General features: G+C 38.5%; 1 protein-coding gene across 1 annotated transcript; it reads right to left on the bottom strand.

Annotated features, from left to right (window-relative positions):
- Positions 1–18,093: 18,093 nt before the first annotated feature.
- SPINK14 (serine peptidase inhibitor Kazal type 14 (putative)) lies at positions 18,094–23,208 on the bottom strand. The gene is made up of 4 exons (XM_028145950.2): positions 23,126–23,208; positions 22,149–22,186; positions 19,310–19,446; positions 18,094–18,139 (listed from the first exon to the last, which is right to left on the bottom strand). Exons 1-4 carry the CDS (start codon positions 23,193–23,195, stop codon positions 18,094–18,096), a joined length of 291 nt encoding a protein of 96 aa, XP_028001751.2. The 5' UTR covers positions 23,196–23,208.
- Positions 23,209–24,211: the final 1,003 nt, after the last annotated feature.

The raw sequence follows: 24,211 nt of genomic DNA, 5'->3' as shown, positions 1-24,211 counted from the left end.
TGTCAAGACACTTCCCAGAGCACTAAAACACACACACTTGGACATATATATAGAGACATGAGAGGGAGTTGGGATCTCCACCTTCTTTATAAAGTCACCTTCTAAAACCATATGCAGTCCTGTACATTTAGATATTTTTTTATGACCTGTCCCCGATGTAAAGAAATGCTTCATCATTTCCATCAGTCTTAAAATTAGGATAATTATGTGAGTCGTACCTTAGATCTTATTAATACAGGATGTCATTTTCCACAGGTAAGCTAAATTTCCCTAGCAACCAATACATCCTCCCTGCTCTTCCCTCTATAGTTTCACTACATTAAAGGGATGAGTCACTGGTGGGGCCACACTTGATGTTATGTCTTTTTTAGACAGGCCCTACATGTCTGTGATCCAGGTGAGTAACCGCAGAGGAATGGAATCTTGGGTGTAACTAGGATTTTCAGAGTCCACATCACCCAAGATGTATCTAAAGAAGACAGGTATTCTACATTGCCACCAGAACCACATCAGTAAAAACATTTTCTGAGCAGAAATCAACCTGTTAATTTTTTAAAACATGATTGTAGTCAAATGGCAGTGACTTTCCATTTTTAAGTCAAAATGAACAAAGGAGGCAATGTCTATTTTTTCCAATTTGTAAAAAGTAAATTATTAATTTGTAAAAGTTACTAAATTGAGGAATATTTAATATTTCTCCTTTTCCTGCAACGTAAAGAAGTGGTTATAATAAAACTCTTTATGTTTTAACTCCTTGAAAATATGCTTTTCTACAAGTTAGATTAATTCCATTAACTATCATGGCCAATTTAATTATAGACAGAGCAAAGGATGGATGCCATAGATTTCTTGGGGGGAACAAAAAATAAATAAAGAATGGTTATAGTGATAATGACAAGATCTGTCTCAAATTATAATCAACTACTTAAAAATATCATTAAGAAAAAGTATAATAATATAAAATATGAGAAGAATATGAAAAATGTGCCCAATTTAAATTCAAATGATTATTGCAATGTTGTACAAAAAACTCAGAAATTATATATTTAAATACCTGTTTTTCTTTTCAATTAGTCACTTTGAGAAAATATATACATAGTATAGATATTGTTTCCTTTTCTTCAGGACATTTGTTTTCTTTCTGGAAAGTACATATTTTTAAATATTTAATTTTATTTATCTCAAAATTTAGAATAAAAATTTATGTCTTTGAGAAGGGAAAATCAATTTTATTTTACAATCAAAAAGATATTACTGTTTATTAAAAAGTGAAGCATGATTATGATAAAAATAAGAAGAAGTTGCTTCTCTGACAGTTTTAAAAGACTTAAACTTAAAGGGAAGAGAGGAAAAAAAAGGAGTACAGTCAGGAAAGAGTGGAAAGGAAAAAGAGAAAAGCAACTATTGTGATTGGCAACTATTAAATGTTTTCATTCTAAGGTAGTGTGATGACATACACACATACCCATACACTCACTTATAGGTAACCTTAAAGTCCTACATAAAATTATAGGTCAGATATTAGACACTAAAAATTTCAAAGACACCAATGAACAACCTAAGAAACAAATTGTTTTGAAATTTTTCGTAAACACTTTATGGGAGTAGTAATCTGGGAATATTTAGAAAACAGAATAATCGGGAAATTGTTTAAGAAAAGCTATGGAATTTTCACATAATACTTTTGTCTATGATCTTTAATTATTTTGGTCTTGTTGAATGAGATAAGATAAAGAGCCGGGCTCAGAAATTTGACATATTCCTTAGGCTTGGTTTTAGGTACTGCTACTTTCTTCCTCCCCGATCCCACTCCCAATGCTTCCTCCTCCCTTTTGCATTCTCCCTTTCCTTCCCCTTTTTGATCAGAATATTTGGGGCCAGTCTAAGCATAGCCTCATGTCCCAAAATGGCAACAAATTCAAAAGACTTAACAAATAATAAACAAAATGTAAGAGTAGGAGCCATGGCATTCCATCAGAATGGTGGTTTCTTCTCCTGTCATTTTTGGTAGTTACTTCTCATCCTTCATTCTAAACTCTCAAAATCTCTGTTTGCCTAAATGTTATTATCTCTCTTCATCTTCCATGCTATCCTTCCCTACCTCCCCATTTTCCAAGAGCTTTTCTTCAACAGGTGTTTTTGATAGAATGATTCTAATCTGTTTTTATTCCCTTTATAATAAAACTTGGGAAAATGGAAGATGAAATAAGTATTGAATCTGGGTGGGTATTGGGGAGAGAATATTACATCACAAGAATATATATTTTAAGAAGACTGGTACTTTGAATGGTAGTTTTTGTTAGGTTTCTGAGCCCATGTGAAAGATAGGTGTGTTTTTTTTTTTTCTCTCTCTTTTTACAAAACATAAGGAAACAGCTAAGAAATCTTCTGTGGGAATCATCCTTAAATAAGAAGCTGAGATGATAGGAGGTTACTGAGAAGTTACAGGCAATATTGACCACTACTAAAGTTGTGTATAATTCTAGTCTTTTGGCTACAGAGTAAGTAGATGAGAGCAGTTTGAATTTTGTTTTCTGTAGCACTCTTGTCAGGAAAATAGAAAAAGATTTAATAATCATAACATTTAAAGGTAAGTTTCAATGAATAAATCATGAAAAAAAAAGAAACAAAAATGAAAAAAGGGGGTGTGAGAGCAAGCAGTGAAAGTCAAGCCATTTTACAGACAGTAGCATGCAGTCTCAGCATACATGTAGTTAATTTCCAAAAATTAGCTATGCACACTTTCTTTTATGTAATTAAAGACAAAAAATAATGTGATATTATATTTTCCAAGGGCAGTTTATCATATAAACCCAATACATTTACTCACAAATATTATTCAGAGTCAAATACACACCATCACCTACATTTTAAAAAGGTAATTCTGATTCTATAACTTTTGTGATATAAGGGATTTTTTTTGACACAGTTGAGAGATTTTTAAGGGTGCTTTTTGATTCTATAATTTTTGTTGCTGGTTGTACAATATCATTTTGCCTATTGAGGTGCAGCTTTATTGCTTTTAGAAAGCTTAAGTCTGGGCCCAGGGGCATACACATACCTCTTTATATGTTTTAACATGTTTATCATTCATATAAATACCCCCCAATATTGTTCATATGTAGTATGATGTGTTATTTTGAAATGTCAGTTCTCAAACACTGATGTCCTTATCTCTAAGCCCTTGAGACCTGCCACTATTTAGTACAAGTCATGGGATAGAGAGGTGTGTTTTTTAAAAAAGAACAGGCACCACCTTACCTTAGTCAAGAAAGTCACTGTTCAGCATTAAATTATGAAGTGGCTTTTTAAATTTGTTAACATTACTAACCATACAATAGACTAAAATCAAGAATTTTGCATTTAGCTACAACGTGAAAATCAAACTAAGCCATAATATATAGTTTGTTATATAAAACTTTTGAAAGTTAACTGATGCTGTAGTATAGTATTAAGAACATTTGTGTTTCATTTAAAGATTTCTCTCTTCCTAATTTTCTTTCTTTTTAAATTCATTTTTAAGGCTGAATTTTGTATATCTGCTTTTATATTAAGCCTCCTCAAATATCTTATGTCAAACTTAGTATTAATTTGAATAAGATCCCAGAAAAGTTCATTATACTATAGATTTAGAAACAATTATTAAAACACTAGAGGCCAAGCCGAAACCAGTTTGGCTCAGTGGATAGAGCGTCAGCCTGCAGACTGAAAGGTCCCAGGTTCGATTCCGGTCAAGGGCATGTACCTTGGTTGCGGTCACATCCCCGGTAGGGGTTGTGCAGGAGGCAGCTGGTCGATGTTTCTCTATCATCGATATTTCTAACTCTCTATCCCTCTCCCTTCCTCTCTGTAAAAAAAAACAAAAAAAAAAAAACAAAACACTAGAGGCCTTGTGCATGAAATTCGTGCACTAGGGGGGCAGTCCTTCAGCTTGGCCTGTGCCTCTCACAGTCCAGGAGCTTTTGGGGGAGGTCCGACTGACTGATGTCCTAAGCTGGTGGTCACACATCCTTAGCACTGCCACAGAGGCAGGAGAAGCTCACACCACCGCTGCTGCACTCACCAGCCGTGAGCTCAGCTTCTGGCTGAGTGGCACTCCCCCTGTGGGAGCACACTGACCACCAGGGGCCAGTTCCTGCATTGAGCGTCTGCCCCCTGGTGGTAAGTGCACATCATAGCGACCAGGTTGTTCCGCTGTTTGGTCAATTTGCATATTAGCCTTTTATTATATAGGATGCCATTATCCTTAAGTGTCAAAAATTTAAAAAACATCAGAGTAACTTTGTTTTCTTCTTTGACGAGGTCACTAAACTGGTAGGTCTGAGGTATATAGTAGATGTAATGGATTGAAACATCAAGGAGGCATTAGCTAAAGTTTCTCATTCTCTAATTGTGAAAGGATCAAAATGATGAGTAGATGACTGTAACTGGTTGAACAACTGAACAAAAAGCTGCTGATGGATGAATTAACATGACCAGGAGGAACAGAATACTGTCCCAGTCAGTACTTTTGTAAGTGACTTAGATGAAGATACAGAAAGCATGGTTTAAATATGAAGTCACATTCTCTCCTTTTGTGGTTCATTTTCTTCACTTACATAGAGAGTGTTTCATCTTGTTAATTTTTATCAGTCATCATGCCCAATATGCAGAAATGTTTTTGACTCCAGAAAAGAATTCCCACCTTCAAGATTGCATAAAATTTTTCAATAAAGTATTTAAGAAAATATGGCTTGTGTTTATTCCTATGATTATTTGTCTCTCTCTTAACAGCACTTTTATAAGTCTATCTACAGAGGTTGGTACTGAATTGCTATATTTATTTACTGATTGATTTTTTTATCTACAACATCTATAATAATAACATAATATGCTAACTAGGCTGGACATCCTTCCAGATGAAGCTGGGGCTGTGAGGGAAGCCCGGGTCTCGGGTGCCAGAGGGAAGCCGGTGCTGGCAGCCAGGGGAAGGAAGGCCTACTCTTGCATGAATTTCGTGCATCAGGCCTCTATTGAGATTATAATGATCTTGAAAACAAGACAGGGTTTTACCTTTTTTTTCTTTTCTTTTCTTTTAAATTCTCCTACTGATTTCCCTGGACTGAACCCATGGTAATAAACTATTTTTGAATGAAAAAATGCAAACTGTTTTTAAATTTATTTACATTTTTTAACCTGTTAACTTTTGGGTCATATCTAAATTGCCTCCTAGTTTTCGTTACAACTCTCTGAATGTTGAGGTTCTTCAATGGTTTCAGTAAGTTTGTTTGGCTTTGCTTCCTTTGTGTTCTCATAGTGATTTGCATATGCCTTGACTATAGTCCCTATATCATTGTGTTATGTCTGAACTCACGGAGCTCACATGTTAGCAAGTCAGATATATACAATATGTCACATATAATGTAATGCCATTCTAGAAAATTTATATTTCCAAAGTTCTATGAGTGCATAAATATTCAACTTGTGCTAGGTGGTGTCATCAGAGGTTTCATAAAAAAAAAGAAAAGATACACTTGCACAGTGTGAGTTTTGAAGGATAAATTAAAGTTCTGGGGAAAAACTGGTTGAAAGGGGAGGAAGGATGTTGAAGAGGAGTAGGAGGCCACACAGATAGAGATAAAAGCAAGCTAAAAGCCATGAGAATAGACATGAATGTATGAAAAAATGTTGATTCGATGGACATCAAATGGCTCAGTGGGCTGGAGCATAGGATATCTGGTAAGGATGGCTTAAAAGGAGACCAAAAACAGGCCAGGACCAAATAGGTCCTGAAACATGCTGTTCACAGAGTGTACAGTGGCCCAAGGTGACGTGAGTCAGACAGCAATAAAAATTCTTGCTGGCACACTGACTTTCGCTGCCATCCTAAATTGAAACATATATTCACACCCTCCAAATGGGATGGGAAAGAAACTAGGGTGAAGTGTACTTTGGTGAGAAGGAAATAGTTTCAGTCCAACTAAATGTCTGGCGTTGCCTATTCCCTTTGAAGCTTAATTATAACCATCAACGGAAGCCTCTTAAATGTTTGCTAACATACTCTACAATATGAGGAAAAAGTTGGCCAAAGTATTTTAAGATCACAAGGAAGCAGTATTGCCCAGGTCAGGTGATTTGCTAGTAGTCCCAACAAGTCATTATTACATTTGCCCTAAACTCTGGGGAAAGCCTCTGCAAGAATTTTTATTTCTACATACAACAACATTATTTCAGCTATACAAATCTCGCCCAAGTGTCTCCTCTCTAGTCTGGACACGCTTCTCCAGGGAGAAAATAATTGGGAGTGCCTCTCCATTGCCTAACGAGGCTTACCCAATGAAATGAAAGAGCTTTAGCTTGGGATTCAAGGCTCTTGTGTGATCAGGCATATCTTCTGTCTCAATTTCATCTCCCCATTTCCTTTCCCAAACATCGGAGATTCAAACAACTAGAATCCTGAGCAATCTGCATTTTTCTCTTTGTGCAACTTTGCCCATTAATATTTTCTGTGTCTCAAACCTGTTGTTGCTACCTCTGCCCATCAGAATCTGACTCATTTCCTGGCCAAGCAAAATAAAGCCTATTCTATAATATTTTCCATGTTTGACAAAGAAGGAATCATTAATTTCTCTCTCTCTTTTGACTTATAATAAAACAACATTTTACCATTCATGGCATATGTTGGTAAATGTGGTATATTATGAATATACATCTACGGTATAGAAGTTTTTAATTATTACTAAATATACAACATCATCTTTGAGAGTAGAGATTTTTTTTTTTTTTGACACAGGCCAATATCCTTCATAACCACTAGGAAAAAAAAAAAGTAGAAGATAAATAACTATGTTGGTTGTTATTTTATACCATTAATTTAAAGTTGATTTATAATGCAGCATTAATAAGTGTAGCCAGATTTGATATGTGGAAGTTATGTTTGGCAATAACAAAAATCTAAACATATGGCACTGGCTTTGGGACTAGGTGGTTGGCAGAAGCTAGAAGCGCCTTAAGGAAATGATTAGCAGAAGCCTGATGAGCCCCAGGGAGGCTGTTGGAGAGGGCTTAAATAAAAATGAGAAAAACGTTACGGGAAGCTGGCAAAAGGGAGATATATCTTACTTCATGATGAAAAGTGAAGCAAAACTGAGGTCTGGACTAACATAAAATATTGAAGAAAAAAAAAAAGTGATCTAATGACCTGATAGCTTTTGCTAAGGAGACTTCCAGGTTAAATGTTGAACATATCAACTGATTTCATCATATGACATGGAAAAAGAGAGCTGAACTAAAGAAGTAATTAATCAGTTCTCAAGCAGAATTTAGAGGGAAGAAAAGGACCTAGGACTTCCTGGATTTGAAACCATAATTATTTCTCATCCCCAGTCTCTCCCAGAAAAGAAACTTGAGACAAAAATAAAAGCCTGGTTGCTGCCAGTGAACTATCTCAAGATCAAGATATATCCAAGGATGGAACTATCAAACCCTTTTAAACCTCAGATTGTTTTCAGATGGTCCCCCATAGGCCTTTTGCAGTAATCAATGATCTTCCAAGGATCCTACAGACATATCTCATAAACTGTCTGTGAAACAATGGAGCCTCTAAATGGCACTAATCATACAGGAACCAAAGATTTAGTAGGGCTTCTCTTGAAACGATTCAAAGTATGCCTTTAGTCTAATCCTATATAATAAAGAGGTAATATGCAAATTGACCATCACTGCAACACACAAGATGGCCTCCCCCATGTGGTCAAAGATGGCCGCCTCCATGTGGACACAAGATGGCCACCACAAGATGGCCAGCAGGTGAGGGCAGTTATAGGCGATCAGACCAGCAGGGGAGGGCAGTTGAGAGGGACCAGGCCTGCAAGGTAGGGCAGTTAGGGGTGACCAGGCCTTCAGGGGAGGGCAGTTGGGGGCAACCAGGCCAGCAGGGGAGGGCAGTTGGGGGGGACCAGGCCTGCAGGGGAGGGCAGTTAGGGGTTACTAGACCTGCAGGGGAGGGAAGTTAGGGGTGACCAGGTTTGCAAGGGAGAGAAGTTAGGGGTGACCGGGCCAGTAGGGGAGGGCAGTTGGGGGCAACCAGGCCTGCAGGGGAGGGTAGTTAGGGGCAATTGGGCTGGCAGGAGAGCAGTTAGGCATTGATCAGGCCAGCAGGGTAGTGGTAGGGGGTGATCAGGCTGGCAGACAGGTGAGTGGTTAGGAGCCAGCAGTCCTGGATTGTGAGAGGGGTCCCATATTGGAGAGGATGCAGGCTAGGTTGAGGGACACGTGTGCCTCCCCCCCCCCATGCATATATTTCATGCACTGGGCCTCTAGTAAAGTATAATGCAAAATGATGCATAAAGAGCCCGAAACATTTTTGAACAAATTAACCAAGCCTAGACTGCAAAGGACAGATGGTAAAAAATGAAGAGGCTGTGTTTTGTGCAATTTGATAGAAAACATCCATGCAAAGGAAGACTACTCAGCTGTGAACACAGGCCATATTTTATGGTGGAGATGAAGGGAGGTGACTCATTGGAAATAACCAAGAGACCAGAGGACAGACCCCAAAACAACAGAGAATTACTCCCAGGTAGCAATGCAGGGCCTTTACCAAAGAACTGGCGACTTATGCGTGGTTATTAGAGAACAATATGTCATACAAAAGAAACATGACAAACACTGTCCGAAAGTGAATATAATTCAAGGAACCAAATTATATGTCTTCAGTATTTCACCCTATTATAAAAACAAGGTTAATTATAACACAGGATTTAAAAACCAGGTGATTTCAAAACAACTGAAATTCAAGGGAAAATGAAGATAATGGATATATTTAGTAGCTATTTTGATTCCCTCATTCTACATTTTGCACAGCATTTTATCGCATTCTTTGTATTTTTCTTATTTGTCTGTAGGAGTTCTTCATATATTTCTCATATGAGCCACTTGTTGGATATATATATTGGAAATACTTTATCCTAGTTGGTGGCTTACCTTTTACTCTACTAATGATGTATTTTGATGAACTGAAGTTTTTAATTTTTATATTGCACAGTTTACCATATTTTTATACTTAGTGTTTTTTTGCCATTTTAAGCAATATTTGCATACTATTAAGTTTATGAAGATATATTTTCTTCCAAAATATTTTTGAATTGACTTTTTGAATATAAATTCAAATTGAAATTAAGATTAATTTACTGTGTGTATATGTAATAGACTCAGCAAAATTTAATAGAGAGAACATCTTTTCATAATTTCTTTACAGTGCTTTTTGTCATAAATCAAATGACCTTATGGTGTGGGTCTGTTTCTGGATTGTAAATTCCATTTCACTGGTCTATTTGCCTATCTTTGCAACAATATGTTTTCTTTGTTATTATTGTTTGAGGCTAAGTCTTGTTACTTGGTAGTGTTAAGTCCTTCAGCTTTGTTCTTTCTCAAGGTTATCTTATCTGTTCTTTATTCCCATTAGAAGTTCATACGAATTTGGAAATCATATTGTTATTTTCTCAAAAAAACACCTATTACTTATTTGAATAAGATTACATTGAATCAATAAAACAATTTAGAATGACTGTAACTATAATATCAAATTTTAAAAATAATGCATAGGTACATATTTCTATATTTTAGGATTTTTCAAAAACCTTAATTAATATTTTGTAACATTCAGAGATTATACATGCTTTTAGTTAGAGTTGTTTTTCTTTATACATTTGCTAGTTTTGATATTCTTGGAAATAAAATCTTTTAAATAAGTTTAATTTCAATTTATTTATTGCACACATTCAGAATATAATTTCTTCTTAATTTGCATATTCTGTTAGCTCTCATTTCAAAAGTAGCATCTATGGTATGAGCCTGTTTTTATGATATCAATTCTATTACATTCTTAATCTGGAAAGATTTTCACCTGAATTTAATGACAATAAATTTGGTTGTAATGTTTTGCTTAATTTTATTTTTCCGTATGCTTTAATTCTTCTTTAAAAGTATATATTACTGCCTTAACCAGTTTGGCTCAGTGGACAGAGTATCGGCCTGTGGACTGAAGGGTCCCAGGTTTGATTCCAGTCAAAGGCATGTACCTTGGTTGTGGGCACATCTTCAGTAGAGGGTGTGCAGGAGGCAGCTGATCGATGTTTCTCTCTCATCGATGTTTCTAACTCTCTATCCCTCTCCCTTCTTATCTGTAAAAAAATCAATAAAATTTATTTTTAAAAAGTATATATTACTTTTTCAAGGCAAAATAATATTAAAATGCAAATTAAATTTAAAACAACCAAGGTATAGGTTTATCTGATTGCATGCTATTTCAATGAACCTCTTTGGCTGTGTACACAGAATTTTTGTTTGGAAAATGTATGATAAACAGTTTACTCAGGCTGTCCCTCTGAATTGATTAACTTTCCTTAGGTAAAAAGCATATAAAGAAAGAAAGAAAAGAGCTCCATAGAATTATACCAGTAATGTTTAGCCCATTAGTTAGAGGGAAACATTTCCCAACTTTCTCATCTAATGTGAGACCTGAATAAGAGCTCAACATGGAGTATATTAGGAGATTCCACCTTCCTGAGAAGAAAAAATATAACATCAGAAAGTGCTAAAATTTCTTTTTCTTTCAAAATCTTTCCCCTTTTGGATTCAGAAATGGGGATTCATAAGTAGACAATGAAGAAGGGCCCTCTTGCTTTTACTCAAGATTTTGCCCCATTTGTCCAGTTACTCACCTGGATTTCCTTATTTAAACTTTTTTGGAGCTTGACTTCTCCTCAAAATCATGTAAAATATCATTGTCATTTTAAGTGATGAGAAATCCACAACTCATAGAACATTAGCAACTTGCTCAAAATTACATTGTTTGTATATGAGGAATAGGCCCTAGGTCTGGTCAAATTTATTGGTTTAAACAACTGTGCTTTACTGACATCTTGTGGGCAAATAAGGTTTGTTACATGTCCTATAAGAGTCACTGTGGTTGCAGTTGGGCTTTCAGAAGTGCCTGTAGCAGCTGAAAGAAAGTGTCTTATAAGTCATACTAAGATGTTTCTGTTACAACTCATAAAGGATAGTGATCTTTTAAACAGGTCATATTTTAATGATACTATCATGGAAACAGGATAATGATTGGAAGGATAAATTATAGGCTCAGGTAACAGTTAAGAAGAATATAAAAATAACCTATTAAAACACGGTGAAGATTTTGACTAAATACATGTTTATGGGTTTATTTATATTTAAGATAAAATGAGAGAGGGAGGAATTATTGAAACTTATTTTGAGTGAGAAAGGACTCAGAGAAAATAGTGACATTAACTTTCATTAAATCAAAATATGGCATATAAGCCTAAGCAGTGGTCACGGACAACAGGGGGGTGGGGCATGCATGGGGAGGGGTTTGGGATAGGAATGGGGGGATGAGGACAAATATGTGATACCTTAATCAATAAAGACAATTTTTAAAAATGGTAAAAAAAATACATAGAGGAACACATTTAGGATAGGACTTACGTTTTATTTTAGAGAATAAAAAATAAAGGGAACTAGACAAAAGAATTTCAAAATTCAAAACACCTGCCAGAGAGGAAGGGGGAGCAGGAAAGAGATAGAACAGTCAGTGGCTGTCAGAGCAAGGAACACTAAGGGGGAAGCTCCTTTATATTGGCCATGGCAGGATATGGGTAGAAATGATCAGCTTTTAGGGGTTGCACTGAAAGAGGGAAGTCTTGCATCTAGATAAATATGCTGACCACCTTTCTTTCTTAGGAAGTATATAGTATCAAATGACAGAAAAAATATCAGTCTGAAAGTCCTTTTTACTGTTGTGTATAGCAAACTTAAGTAAATACTTGAATTATTCCTGTGAAAAATTTGTATTATAACAGAGCACGAGTCTTATCATCTGGAATCCATAGAAAATGAGAAGATTGACCTTGTAATTTAGCCTAGATTTTAGAACAGTGATGGGCAACCTTTTGAGCTTGGTGTGTCAAACTTCGCCAAAAAACTGAGCATAACTCAGGTAGTGTGTCACTTTGAGGAAAAAAACATTATTTCGCAAATGTTTCATCCTCAGGAGCAGCAAATGTTTCATCCTCGGCATGCGGCCTCCTCAGCGGCCGCGTGTCATCAGAAATGGCTACGCGTGTCAGTGCTGACACGCGTGTCATAGGTTCGCCATCACTGCTTTAGAAGGTATTAGAGGAAGACATGACTACAGTACCATTGTCCCTTGGTTTCTGCAGGCAATTGGCTCCAGGACCCCCTCCTGACACCAAAATCCACAGATACTCAAGTCCCTTATAAGAAATGGCAGTATTCGTCAGCAGATGACTGGATCAGAAAACTGTGGTACATCTATACAATGGAATACTATGCTGCCATAAAAAAGAAGGAATTCTCATCATTTGCAGCAACCTGGATGGAATTGGAGAACATTATGATAAGTGAAATAAGCCAGTCAATGAAAGAAAAATACCACATGATCTCACTCATTTATGGATAATAAAGAACATTATAAACTTGAACAAAAAAATAGATACAGAGACAGTAAAGCATCAAACAGACTGTCAAATTACAGGGGGAAAGTTAGGGAGAGGTGGGGAGATAAGAGATCAATCAAAGGACTTGTATGCATGCATATAAGCATAACCAACGGATGCAAAACTCTGGGGGGTGAGGGCACATATGGGAGTGGGGTGGGGATGGCAATGGTAAGATATGTACACGTATAATACCTTAATAAAAAAAATTGGAAAAAAAAGAAATGGCAGTATTTGCATAGAATCTACTAATATCAACCTCCATATTTTAAATATCTAGATTACTTATAACACCTAACACAATGTAAATGCTATGTAAATAGTTGTTATACTGTATTGTTTAGGAAATCATAAGGAGAAAAAAAAAAAAAAGACTGTACTTGTTCAGTACAGCGGCAACCATCATATTATACACACCAGCAACAATGCAGCATCTTCTCAAACATTTTTGATCGGTAGTTAGTGGAATCATGAGCAGTGTTTCAACCACTACTGGGAATACCTGGGGATACAGCAGGCCAACCTGTACAATGATGTGATAAAAATAAAGCTGACTTTTACTTTCAAATAATGTGGAATATGAAAAACCAGATATACCTCAAACTGGAAAAGACAACAAAAAATCAGATAAAAATATATGAAAGCATGATCTAGATATCCTATATAATAATAGACAAATATGCAAATTGACCACACCTCCGACACACCCAGAAGCCACGCCCACAAGCCACGCCCACCATCCAATCAGAGCGAGTATGCAAATTAACCCAAACCAAGATGGCTACAGCCACAGAGAGCAAGGTTCCCTAGGTAACAGAGGAAGCCAAGCTTTCTGCCAGCCGTTGCAGGCCTAAGCCTCCACTCACGCTACAAAGTTTCAATTATAGAAGGTAAACAAATTCAAACAAATGGCAGCAGAATGGAGCTTGAGAGAGCAGGCCAGGGTTGCCGCTGGCAACAGGGGAAGCAAAGCTTTCCGCACACCCTGGCTGGGCCCACCCGCTTAAGGCAACAAAGTTTCAATTATAACCCCAACACAAATGGATTCGGGCCTCGGAGGGAGCCCCAGGCTTGGCTCTGCTCCAGGCTACAAAGTTTCAGTTGTAGAAGGAAAATAAATTCCAGATACCAGGGTCTCCGCTTGCGTCCCAGGGGGCGTGGCCCACCTGCAAACCACCACAGGCCCCTCGCTCAGGCCGCCCTACACCCCAAGGGAAACCCCACCTGATCTGGGACACCCTTCAGGGAAAACCAGCTGGCCCCCACCCCTGTACCAGGCCTCTATCCTATCTAATAAAAGAGAACTATGCAGATTGATCATCACTGCAACACACAATATAGCTGCCCCCATGTGGTCAAAGATCCTGCCCCCATGTGGACACAAGATGGCCATCACAAGATGGCCAGCAGGAGAGGGCAGTTGGGAGGCACCCGGCCTGTAAGGGAGGGCAGTTGGGAGGCACCCTGCCTGAAAGGGAGGGCAGTTGAGAGGGACCAGGCTTGCAAGGGAGGGCAGTTGAGAGGGATTTGCAAGGGAGGGCAGTTGAGAGAGATCAGGCCTGCAAGGAAGGGCAGTTGGAGGTGATCAACTCTGCAGGAGAGGGCAGTTAGGGGTGACCAGGCCAGCAGAGGAGGGAAGTTGGGGGCAAACAGGCTGGCATGGGAGTGATTAGGGGGTGATCAGGCTGGCAGGCAGAAGCAGTTAGGGGCAATCAGGAAGGCAGGCAGGCAAGCAGTTGGGAGCCAGCAGTCCTGGATTATGAGAGGAATGTCCGACTGCCCGTTTAGGCCCGATCCCAGGGATCGGGCCTAAACGGGCAGTCGGACATCCTTTGAGGGGTCCGAGATTGGAGAGGGTACAGGCTGGGCTGAGGGACAACCCCCCTCCGTGCACGAATTTCGTGCACCGGGCCTCTAGTCAGACAATAAAAGACAAGGATTCCTGAGAGATGGGAAATAATGTGGTGAGATCTATGATTGCCCTTGGTTTCTGAGGTTTTAGAAGTAGGAAAGGGGAACTCAGATGGAGCAGGTGGATTCCCTGAATTGCAGACACAGCGCTGAGAGGAGAGAAATCTAAGTGGCTGTAATTTGCAGGACCACAGCCCTGGAGAGCTGAACAGAGAGCTCAGCAATTTACTGAGTAGTGCTTGTACATGAGGAAATTACCCAAAGCCAAGAAAGAAGCACAGGAGAGAACTGAGTAAGGTACTCAAAGGGTGTTGCCTCAGTAGTGAGGAATAATTAGCCCACTAAGTGAATGCTAATTCACTGGTCTGACTTAACAACTCTTCTTTTGTTATTGTTAATCCTCACCTGAGGACATTTATTTTTTCCATTGATTTTTAGAGTGGAAGCAGGGAAGGAAGGGAGGGAGGGAAAGAGAGAGAGAGAGACATAGATGTGAGAAAGACATTGACTGGTTGCCTCCCACAAGCACCCCAGCTGGGCCAGAATAGAAACTGCAACCCATATAGATGCCCTTGACCAGGAATTGAACCCAGGACTCCTTTGTGTGTGGGCCGAAGCTCTAACCACTGAGCACACCAGCCAGGGCTGACCTAACAACTCTTTTTTTAAAAATTTCTTTATTAAGGTGTTACATATGTGTCCTTATTCCCCCATTACTCCCCATCCCCCCAACTCATGCCCTCTTCCCCTGTTGTCTGTGTCCATTGGTTAGGTTTATATGCATGCATACAAGTCCTTTGGATGATCTCTCCCCCTTACCCCCCCCCCTACCTTCCCTCTGAGGTTTGATTATCTGATCGATGTTTCTTTGTCTCTGGATCTGTTTTTGTTTATCAGTTTATGTTGTTCATTATATTCCATAAATGAGAGAGATCATGTGATATTTATCTTTCTCTGACTGTCTTATTTCATTTAGCATAATGCTCTCCAGTTCCATCCATGCTGTTGCAAATGGTAAGAACTTCTTTTTTACCACAGCATAGCATTCCATTGTGTAGATGTACCACAGTTTTTTAATTCACTCATCTGCTGATGGGCACTTAGGCTGTTTCCAAATCTTAGCTATGGTGAATTGTGCTGCTATGTCTCAATAGCAAATAAAATTTGATCATTCCCATGTAATTGGCTATATCTCAGAACAAAACTCAAGAATTTCATTTCTAGAAATATAAAAATATTCAGAACCCAACAATATAAAATTCATACTTTCTGGTACCCTAAGATATAATTAATCTATAATGAGAAGAATATCAAACAACCCAAACCAACCCAGAACTGACAGATATTAGAATTAACAGGTAAAAATAATTATTATAACTATATTCCAATTATAATAACTTTTTTAAAAAAGTTAGAAGTATGGAAGATATAAATCAAACTTGTAGAGATGATATTGAAATGTTTGAAATGAAAAAAAATCTACTAATGACATTAATGACAGATTAATTATTGCGGAAGAAAGGATTTGTGACCAGAAAGTTCAAGCAATCATGTTGGACAACAGTCTCCCCTGGAGTTGTTGGTATTCCTGCTTGGCCCAGGACTCAGAGCAAGGACACCCTTTCCCCAATGATGTTTGCTTTTAAAATTTAAAGGTGATAGATTAAAGGTGACTCTTTAATTTTTCCTGGAAATATGTGTCTACCATGTTATCAGCATGCTAGGAAAGGTCAAAGAGGTGACAGAACATATAAACATTCTGACAATAGTTTTATAGCATATTCAGAGGCAGAAGAAGCTCTTTCCCAAGCCAGCAGGGAGCAAGCTGCTGAAGGGAAGAGGGCATACTAGTATCTTACCTTATAATAGACAAATATGCAAATTGACCGCACCTTCGCTAAGCCCAAGCCACGCCCACCAACCAAGCCACGCCCATCGACCACGCCCACCAGGAAACCATTGCAGGGACGCTGGGGTGCGGCGGAGCCCATGGACCGGAAAGCCGCCCGGGGCTTTCCTGGCCTTGGGCGCCAGCCGGGTGCCTGCTCTGATGGCAGGAGCGAGCGACCTGGGGGTCTGCTCCTGCAATCGGGTCGCAGGGACGCTGGGTGCAGCTGAGCCCAAGGCCACCACCTAGGGCCAAGCCGGGACCCTGAAAGAAGGTAGAAGGCAGTGGCCACAGCCAAGGCATGGGTCCCCGGTGCCGGCAGAAAACTGGTGCAGGCAGCCAGGTGAATGAAGGTCTATTGCACGAATCTTCGTGCAAACGGGCTACTAGTTAGTATATATTAGTCATCTCTCCAGAGCAGAAAAATTCATACATGCGCTCATGTATAACCTAAAGAAGAACATGTCCCTATGTTTCAGAGGTTAAAATCTGTCAAAAGAATTTAAGAAAAAGACCAATGACCAATGGAACATTCATGGATACCATCTACAGGCCTCTTTCTATGGAGCAACATGAAGCCAGTGAAAGTGTTGGGCTCTATTGATCTAAGCCAGACACGTGCAAATGGCTCTGTCTCAAGGATGAGTCTAAAAGTGAGGTTGTTTAATAAGAAGGTTACAGAAAGTGGGCAAAAGGTATGACCAGAAAGTACACAGTGCTCCATACCTCCTATTAATTGTGGGCTGTTTTTTTAATGCCAAAAGGAATATAGAAGACATTTCTGTCATGTTTCTCAGAAGACACCTGGAACCTTTACATCAAGCATGTCAAACTCACGACCCATGGGCCGCATGTGACCCACAACAAATATTTTTGTGACCCAGCCAATCTAATGGTATATAAGAAACGTTTTAATAAAAATTTCATAACCTAATTTTTATAATATCCTGTTATACATACTTATTAATAATGAACTACTATGTTCACTAATGACTGATTGCTATAATTGTATTGCATTCATTTCCCTTATGCACCTTATGCGCAGGTGCAACATTTCTCTCAACTAATACTAGCTAATTGCCACGTCATTAGTCTTGGGCTGACTTGTTTGGTGTGCACAACAGGAAATATTTTGCTTTCAGGGAATAAGAAAAATAGGTTTGTTTGTGTTAGGCTTATTAATTTGTACAGTTATTCAGTGTCTGGTAAGTTAATGTTCAAGAAAAAATATTAATTTTTATTAAAATGTTCTATTATTTTATGTTAACAATGACTCATTTATTTCAGCCTTTGTATTCAGCATGTCTCTATCGAAATAAAGCTACATTTCTATGAAAATTGAAGCTTTTGTTTTTTTGTGGCCCACATAAAATTAAACCTTGTTTATTTGGCCCATGTTAGCCGTGCTGAGTTTGATATGCTTGCTTTACATAGATTTCCCCACTGTTCACTGTATTATAAAGCCGAGTAATCTCAATGTTTGTCTTGTATCCTTGGCTCAAATGTTTAATTTTGTCTACTTCTGAGACTTGAGACACATACATAAAAAACCCAAGTGAAATCATACTTTCAGAAACGTTTATTAGGAAGAATGTGGAAAGCAAGGAAGGAAGAGAACTAAAGAAAGAAGCTTTAACTATCTGACACAAGCTCAATAGGGGCAGCCCTCGGTCACCAAGAACATATGCAAGGAGGAATAAAGGACAGGTGAGTTGTAAGAGGAGGACTGCCATGATGGAAAAAAAGAAGATATATTCTTTCACATCCAAATCTGCTTAACTAGCATGCTCCATCACGTAGAAACCTAATTTGCCCAGTAGATTTCCTAAAGAAAGAGTAAGAATAAACATTTCATTAAATAGCAGAATGTCAGAGCTACAAATACACTTTAAAATTATCTTATCTATCACCCTTATTTTATATTTGAGAAAACTTAGAACCAGAGCAAAAGGGAGAATGGACTACAAACAAAAACTAGGTTATTGACTTTCCTACCCAGTTATCCTTTTACAATCCTAAAATGTCACTAATGATACTATGACCTATGCAACAGTCTCTTTGAAAATGGGTTATTGAATCAGTCCTGCATGTTAATCCTCATCTTCTCTGTCAATACTCTCACACTTTGGCTGAATTACTTAATAGTGGATATAACCAATGGACACAAGACACTGGTGGGTGAGGGCATGTATGGGAGTGGGGTGGGGGGACAATGGGAAGATATGTACACATGTAATACCTTTAAAAAAATGGAAAAAAAATTAAAGTCAACATAAAAAAAAATAGTGGGGACGATGTGGGATTTACATACTCCTGTCCTTGCTCTATGCACAAAACTACAAAGTAATTGTTGGGCGTAGGACCCCAGTCTGATGCCATAGGGATAATTTTTCTTCCTGTGAAATGTACTAGCTTCTACAGAGACAATACCTGAAGCCATGGTTTTGTGAGACCTCTGCATCTAATAACTGAGAATATATGTCACAGAAATCCAAAACAAACAAACAAAAACCAACACACCCAAAACAAAACAACAAACAAAAACCACAACAAACTAAACACTCACTCTTAGCTAAAGGACCCAAGCTTTGTTGTCACCTCATTCTAGCTCAGAGTTTCAAACACATTCAGACATTGAAGTTGAAGATATCTGACATTAGGCAAAACCACAATTTGTCTTAAAATCAAAGAATTTCAGGACTCTAGAAGGTGTTTGAAGCTCCAAGTGAAAATCCATCAGTTGGCTTTGGGGAACGTGAGGCTCAGAGAGAAGAAAGGACCTGAGGAGCACCACTGAGCACAATGAGTCTGCTTTGTGCTCCAGTGAACTTTATATGACCACAAGCTCTTCTCAGTAGGGACTGATCATTATCTGTGCAAACTGGAGAAAATTCCTGGCATTGAGGCTGATGGTACTTGGTAGAAGAGGTAGATAGTAATTGCTGTGGGCTAAGCTTTTTCATTGTTTTCCCACTTTCCCCCAAATAGTACTCACAAGCTCTCAATACACAAGATGCAGGGGTTTTCATAGGTTACCAAATTGGTGCCACAGATCGGATGATATGTACCAGAGCAGGGTTTCAATGTTCCTTTGAACCAGCTCAAGTCTACTTTCTTATATGGACATTTCACCTGCAGTTGAATTGAAAAGAATGATACAATTAGAATCACACTCATAGACAGGTAGCTCACCTCTGGACTTTATTAGGGAAATCTAAACATAGCCAAGATCATGTCCCAGTCTCCCCAAAGCTCTCACAGCTCTCGCCTCCATGAAACAATGAAACCAGAACCTACATATATCCTATCTGATAGCAATATGATACCTCCTGACAGCAGTAGAGAACAGAGGCCTGCTATGCTAGAGTTGGAAAAGGAAGGATGAATAAATAGAATTTATTTGGGAAATTCAGCTTCTTTCTCAGTCTTCTTTATTCCAAGACTATTAGATCTGAGAGTATTCTTAGAGATATTTTTAGGCCAACTCAGCCATGAAAACTGAAGCCCCATAATTGGAAAAAAAATGCTTTGCTGAAATCCATATGCCTTGATTTAAAATATTTATCATATTTTTATCTATTCTCAAAATCCTCAAGCCAACTATTATCTTAAAGTTGTGAAATGTGGAATCATTTAGAATAACTCCCTGGTTTTATAGGGAAAATGGAAAACAAGGGAAGGAACATGTGTCATCAGGTATTAGAACCCATGTCTACTTGCAAGGCTACTGTCAGTGATGTCTTGAAGCAGTGACTCTAGGGTGATGGCTTGAGGATGGTGACCTCAGGGGCTCTAAGAGTGTCATACAATAGATAAAGTACCTCTGATACAAGGTGGAAGAGAGTTTTGGCTTAGTATTTAGAGATAGAAAAATTATATTTGAGCTTAGAAACTCTCCCTCCTTCTTTCCTTATCTATCCAACACCACCACCATGGCCAGGCCACCATCAACTACTTCCTGTGCCTGTCACCCAACTAATCCTTCCACTTCCTCTATTACCCATGTCCTCTAGTTTCCATAATTTAAATATCAATTGAATAATTTTATTCTGTTTATTAAGAAATCTTTCATTACACATATTTCTCATTAAAAAATTTGTACTTTGTATGGGATAGAAGACCCCATGTGATCTGGACCCTCCCAACTCTTCCCACCTTCCTTTACACCACCTGACTCTTTGCCTTTTAAGTGCCTCCCATGCCCACTGCTCCATGTTCCCTCCATCTCAGGATCTTCTGGTTTGTCATGACCACCCCAATAAACATATTTGTTTCCCTGAACCTAAACTCATTCTGCCTTCAGAACTCAGGTTACAACCTACTGTCTCAGAGATATTTTTCAAAATACAATCCCAACCCTTCTTTCTTTTTACATCTCTAATCAGTGTGTTATAAAGCATTTGAGATATAAAATAGTTTAATCAGAATAAATATAAAGTAGTCAAATAAAAATCAAGAATAGCCAGTATCATTGTCAATAAATACAACTTCTTTTTCTTTTTCTTTTTCTTTTTCTTTTGAGAGCTGTTCATCAGGGGAGGGTCCCATCTACTGCTGTAAGTGTAGCATCCCCTGCACACCCCTCCCTCTCGGTGACCCAGTCATCCAGTTGTTCAATCAGTACAAGCAGGAAAAGTCTTCCTCATCACTCTCCACCCAGGTGGCTCCTTTTTACCCTTTAGATCTCAGTTGAGATGTCCCCACCCCAGAGAGGCCAATATGGATCATATTGTTTATAGCAGTATCTCTACCCTCTTACCTCTTTTATGTGTGGAATTTACTACAAATAATAGTTGTCCCTTTCTTTTTTTTCTGGCTACTTGTTAGCTTCATGAGAGAAGGGAATATGTCTGTTTTCCTCACTATTGTATCCTAAGGCATAACTTGGAAGATAAGTAAATATTCCTTAAAGAAAAAGTAAGAATGAGTAAGTTGGTGGGCGAGGGAGAACTCTTCCTGTAGGCAGCTCTGGAGAGTAAAATGCTAGGACTGAACTCTTTGAGATCAGATAAAGCCTAGACAGGCTCAGCAATCTTTTGCTGGAGCTACAGCCTCTATCAGGTTCTACACTCTGAACTCTAGGTCCCTTGAAGGCCAAGCTCCCCTCAAAAGGCCTTTCTCACCAGTCAACTCATAACTGATTTTTTAAAAGAAGTACAACTTAAAATTTACAAATGAGACAAAAACTTAAAAGTACAAAAACTCCTAAAGTAAAGGAGTTACAATGATGCAAATCTACATTTAAAAAAAGTAATATCTCATCACCCGTTTTCATCATTTATCAAACTTGTAGTGGCTTCACAATATATTTCATCCTCAGAGGGGTAGGTTAAAATGAAAAGGGTATCGCCTTCATCTTTCCTTATCCAAGTTGCAAACACAATTTGATCCTCTGCTCATATTCTTGCACATTTTCCTCAGTCCACATCTTTGATGCTCCCTATTCACAACTTGGATGGGCATTCTCTGCATGTCTCAGAGCATTTGGGAGCATTCCCTCCCCAAACTGTGAGCTCCTTGAGAGCAAAAACTGTGTTAAGCCCAAGTCCGAGTGTTCTTAAGACCCTACCCTTCCCCTGGCAACCATGGCTGCTCATAAACACTTCCCAGGTACCATGAAGGTTCTCTGGGGTACATGTGACCAAATCTCAGCTTGGTTCCCAGTTTGAATCACGCTACTCTGGGCTCCTACACCTGCAGTGTACCTGTCACATTCACATGATTGGTCTTCTAAGAATGCAACAGATGACCTTGCTGCCGTAAGGCTCTAAAATCACAATTCCAAAGAAAACTCGATTAGAACCTCAGTCCTGGCAAGCCTAGTGAAACATTACCTTGAAATCTCCATGTGGTGGCCACCATTGTCGAGCAACTGAAACCAAGACATAACTGAAAATAGTTACAAAATTTAATATCTGGTAAATCATAGCTTAATCTTTTGGCTGATTAAGAATTCTTTATCTGGAATAAAAGAATTTTTAATTATTACCAAGGAAGCTTGCAATAATTTAAAGCACTGTTTTAGTTTTCCATGTATTAACTTATTTTTTCTCAAAATGCAGAACAACCCCTCTTCTCCTGATAGATAATCAGTAGAAGACTATGTAGATGCCTTGCTACTCTCATAAACATTGCCAATCCAGTATATCAAATTACTTTTGAAGAATAGGAGTGGATTCAGAACTGGCAGCCCATGTATGAAAGAAATTAAGAAATGCTAGAATTTTAAAGAGGCCTTTAAGCCCAATCCCCCTATTTCACAGAAAGGGGAAAGACCCTTGTTATGAAATGCACAGGAATTCATGACAGATATGTAAAAAATCAAGCTCTTCAGTTCTTGCGACTTAGTGACTTTATAACTCTCTACATGACACTTCTCTGGAAAAGGACCCGAAAAATAATGACCCACTCAGATACATGGCAAAGCATTTTCTTTTTCTTTTTCTTTTTCTTTTTTTAAGCATTTTCAATAGTACTGAATTTCTGAAATGTGCTGCGCCGTAGGCATATTGCCAACCATTTTCACAGGTCACCTCACTGAATTACCCAAGCTCCTGGGTCCCCATGAATTAGGTCTCATAATCTGCATTAATAGGTGGAAAAACCAAGGCCCATTAGCCCAAAGCCTTTTTGAGGGGGGAGGGAAACCACACTCCATTGTGTCTCTTTCTATATATAGATACAGATATATAAATACAGTAAAATGACATAAATAAATAAGAATTTCAAAGCATTCTATTTCAGATCACAATGAATGTTAGAGCCCACAAATCCACTTTACATTCCTGTCAGAACCAGCCAAATTACTTACTATCTGGTACCACCTGATGGATCAGCATGAAGAACAATAATGAGCAGAGTACTGGGAAAGATTTGGCCATTTTTCCTCCTGGTGTGTTCTTAAAATGATGCTCTCAGATTTCTCAGGACATTGTCCTCTACTGCAAATCACCAAAGTAGAAATAATTAGAATAGCAGCTTCGAATTGAATATCCATCTCTAGTCTGCCCATTGTAAATTCTGCATATGGCCCTTGGAATGCCTAATTCCACTCTTCCCCAAGAACAAATGCCCAGGAAAAGTTAAAGCTTGGCTAGTCATAAACAAAAGTATAAACCTCAGTGACAGATGTGACTACTCAGAAGACAGAAGTTAGTCAGCAATAACTTTTTGAACATAATGGTATTATTTTAGTATGGAGATATTTTCAAGTGTCTTGAAAAGTCAACTTCCTACCTCAAGACTCATCCAATTGTTTTTTCTTTAAGAAGCTACAGAGAAAATGTTGAGGCCACTAGAGGCTTCTAGACAAAAGTATCTCAACAGAGGAAGCATGTCTGTACTTATTCATGAAGCAGAGACTATACCTGGATTAAGATAAAGATTACTAATATTCCAGGCATCCTTGGTTATGCTAAAAATCTTCTGACTGGGAATGCTAGAATATCTTGAAGCATTCTTGGAGAGTCCACAGGGATAAAAACCATTACCTGCCATCTCATGGGGGCCCCAAAACTATTTTTATCCAGACACAGAAAGGGATAAATCAGTGAACAAATCCTCCAGTGGGTTGCCTTCCTGTAGCAGCCTTTCCAACCCTAGAGGGTGATGCATATAGGTACCAGAGCTTGATCAAGGACCATATTGAACTGTCCCCGTCTTTCCAACCCTGCAAAAGTGCCTGGTCCTCCCTATGTCCTTTAGGCCTTTTTTTTTTTCTGCTCTGAAGCATATGTCAATAGGAAAATGTACATAAACTCTTTGCTGCTATGCTGTGGTGAGACATGAAAGGTCTCCTCAATACTCCACTGCCCAGAATGGTTGGAGGTGCCTGTTCCTGAGACAATCTGTGACACCATGTCTTTTTAGGTACTCCCCCATCTCTTCCTCAGGCCTT

Source organism: Eptesicus fuscus, chromosome 6 (genome assembly GCF_027574615.1).
Source record: "Eptesicus fuscus isolate TK198812 chromosome 6, DD_ASM_mEF_20220401, whole genome shotgun sequence".
In the NCBI taxonomy this organism is placed as follows: domain Eukaryota; kingdom Metazoa; phylum Chordata; class Mammalia; order Chiroptera; family Vespertilionidae; genus Eptesicus; species Eptesicus fuscus.
Note: the sequence above shows the minus strand (reverse complement) of the source record. Positions and strands in the feature narration are given on the sequence as shown.

Bases quoted from the DNA above. Each gene is read 5' to 3' on its own strand.
- SPINK14 (XM_028145950.2), bottom strand. From the start codon at position 23,195: ATGGCCAAATCTTTCCCAGTACTCTGCTCATTATTGTTCTTCATGCTG. The intron at 22,187-23,125 runs GTAAGTAATTTG...TCTTGGTTTCAG, and splicing joins CCATCAGGTGGTACCAGATA to TTGCTCGACAATGGTGGCCA. The intron at 18,140-19,309 runs GTGAGTACTATT...CTCTTTCTTTAG, and splicing joins ATCTTGTGTATTGAGAGCTT to GAAATCTACTGGGCAAATTA.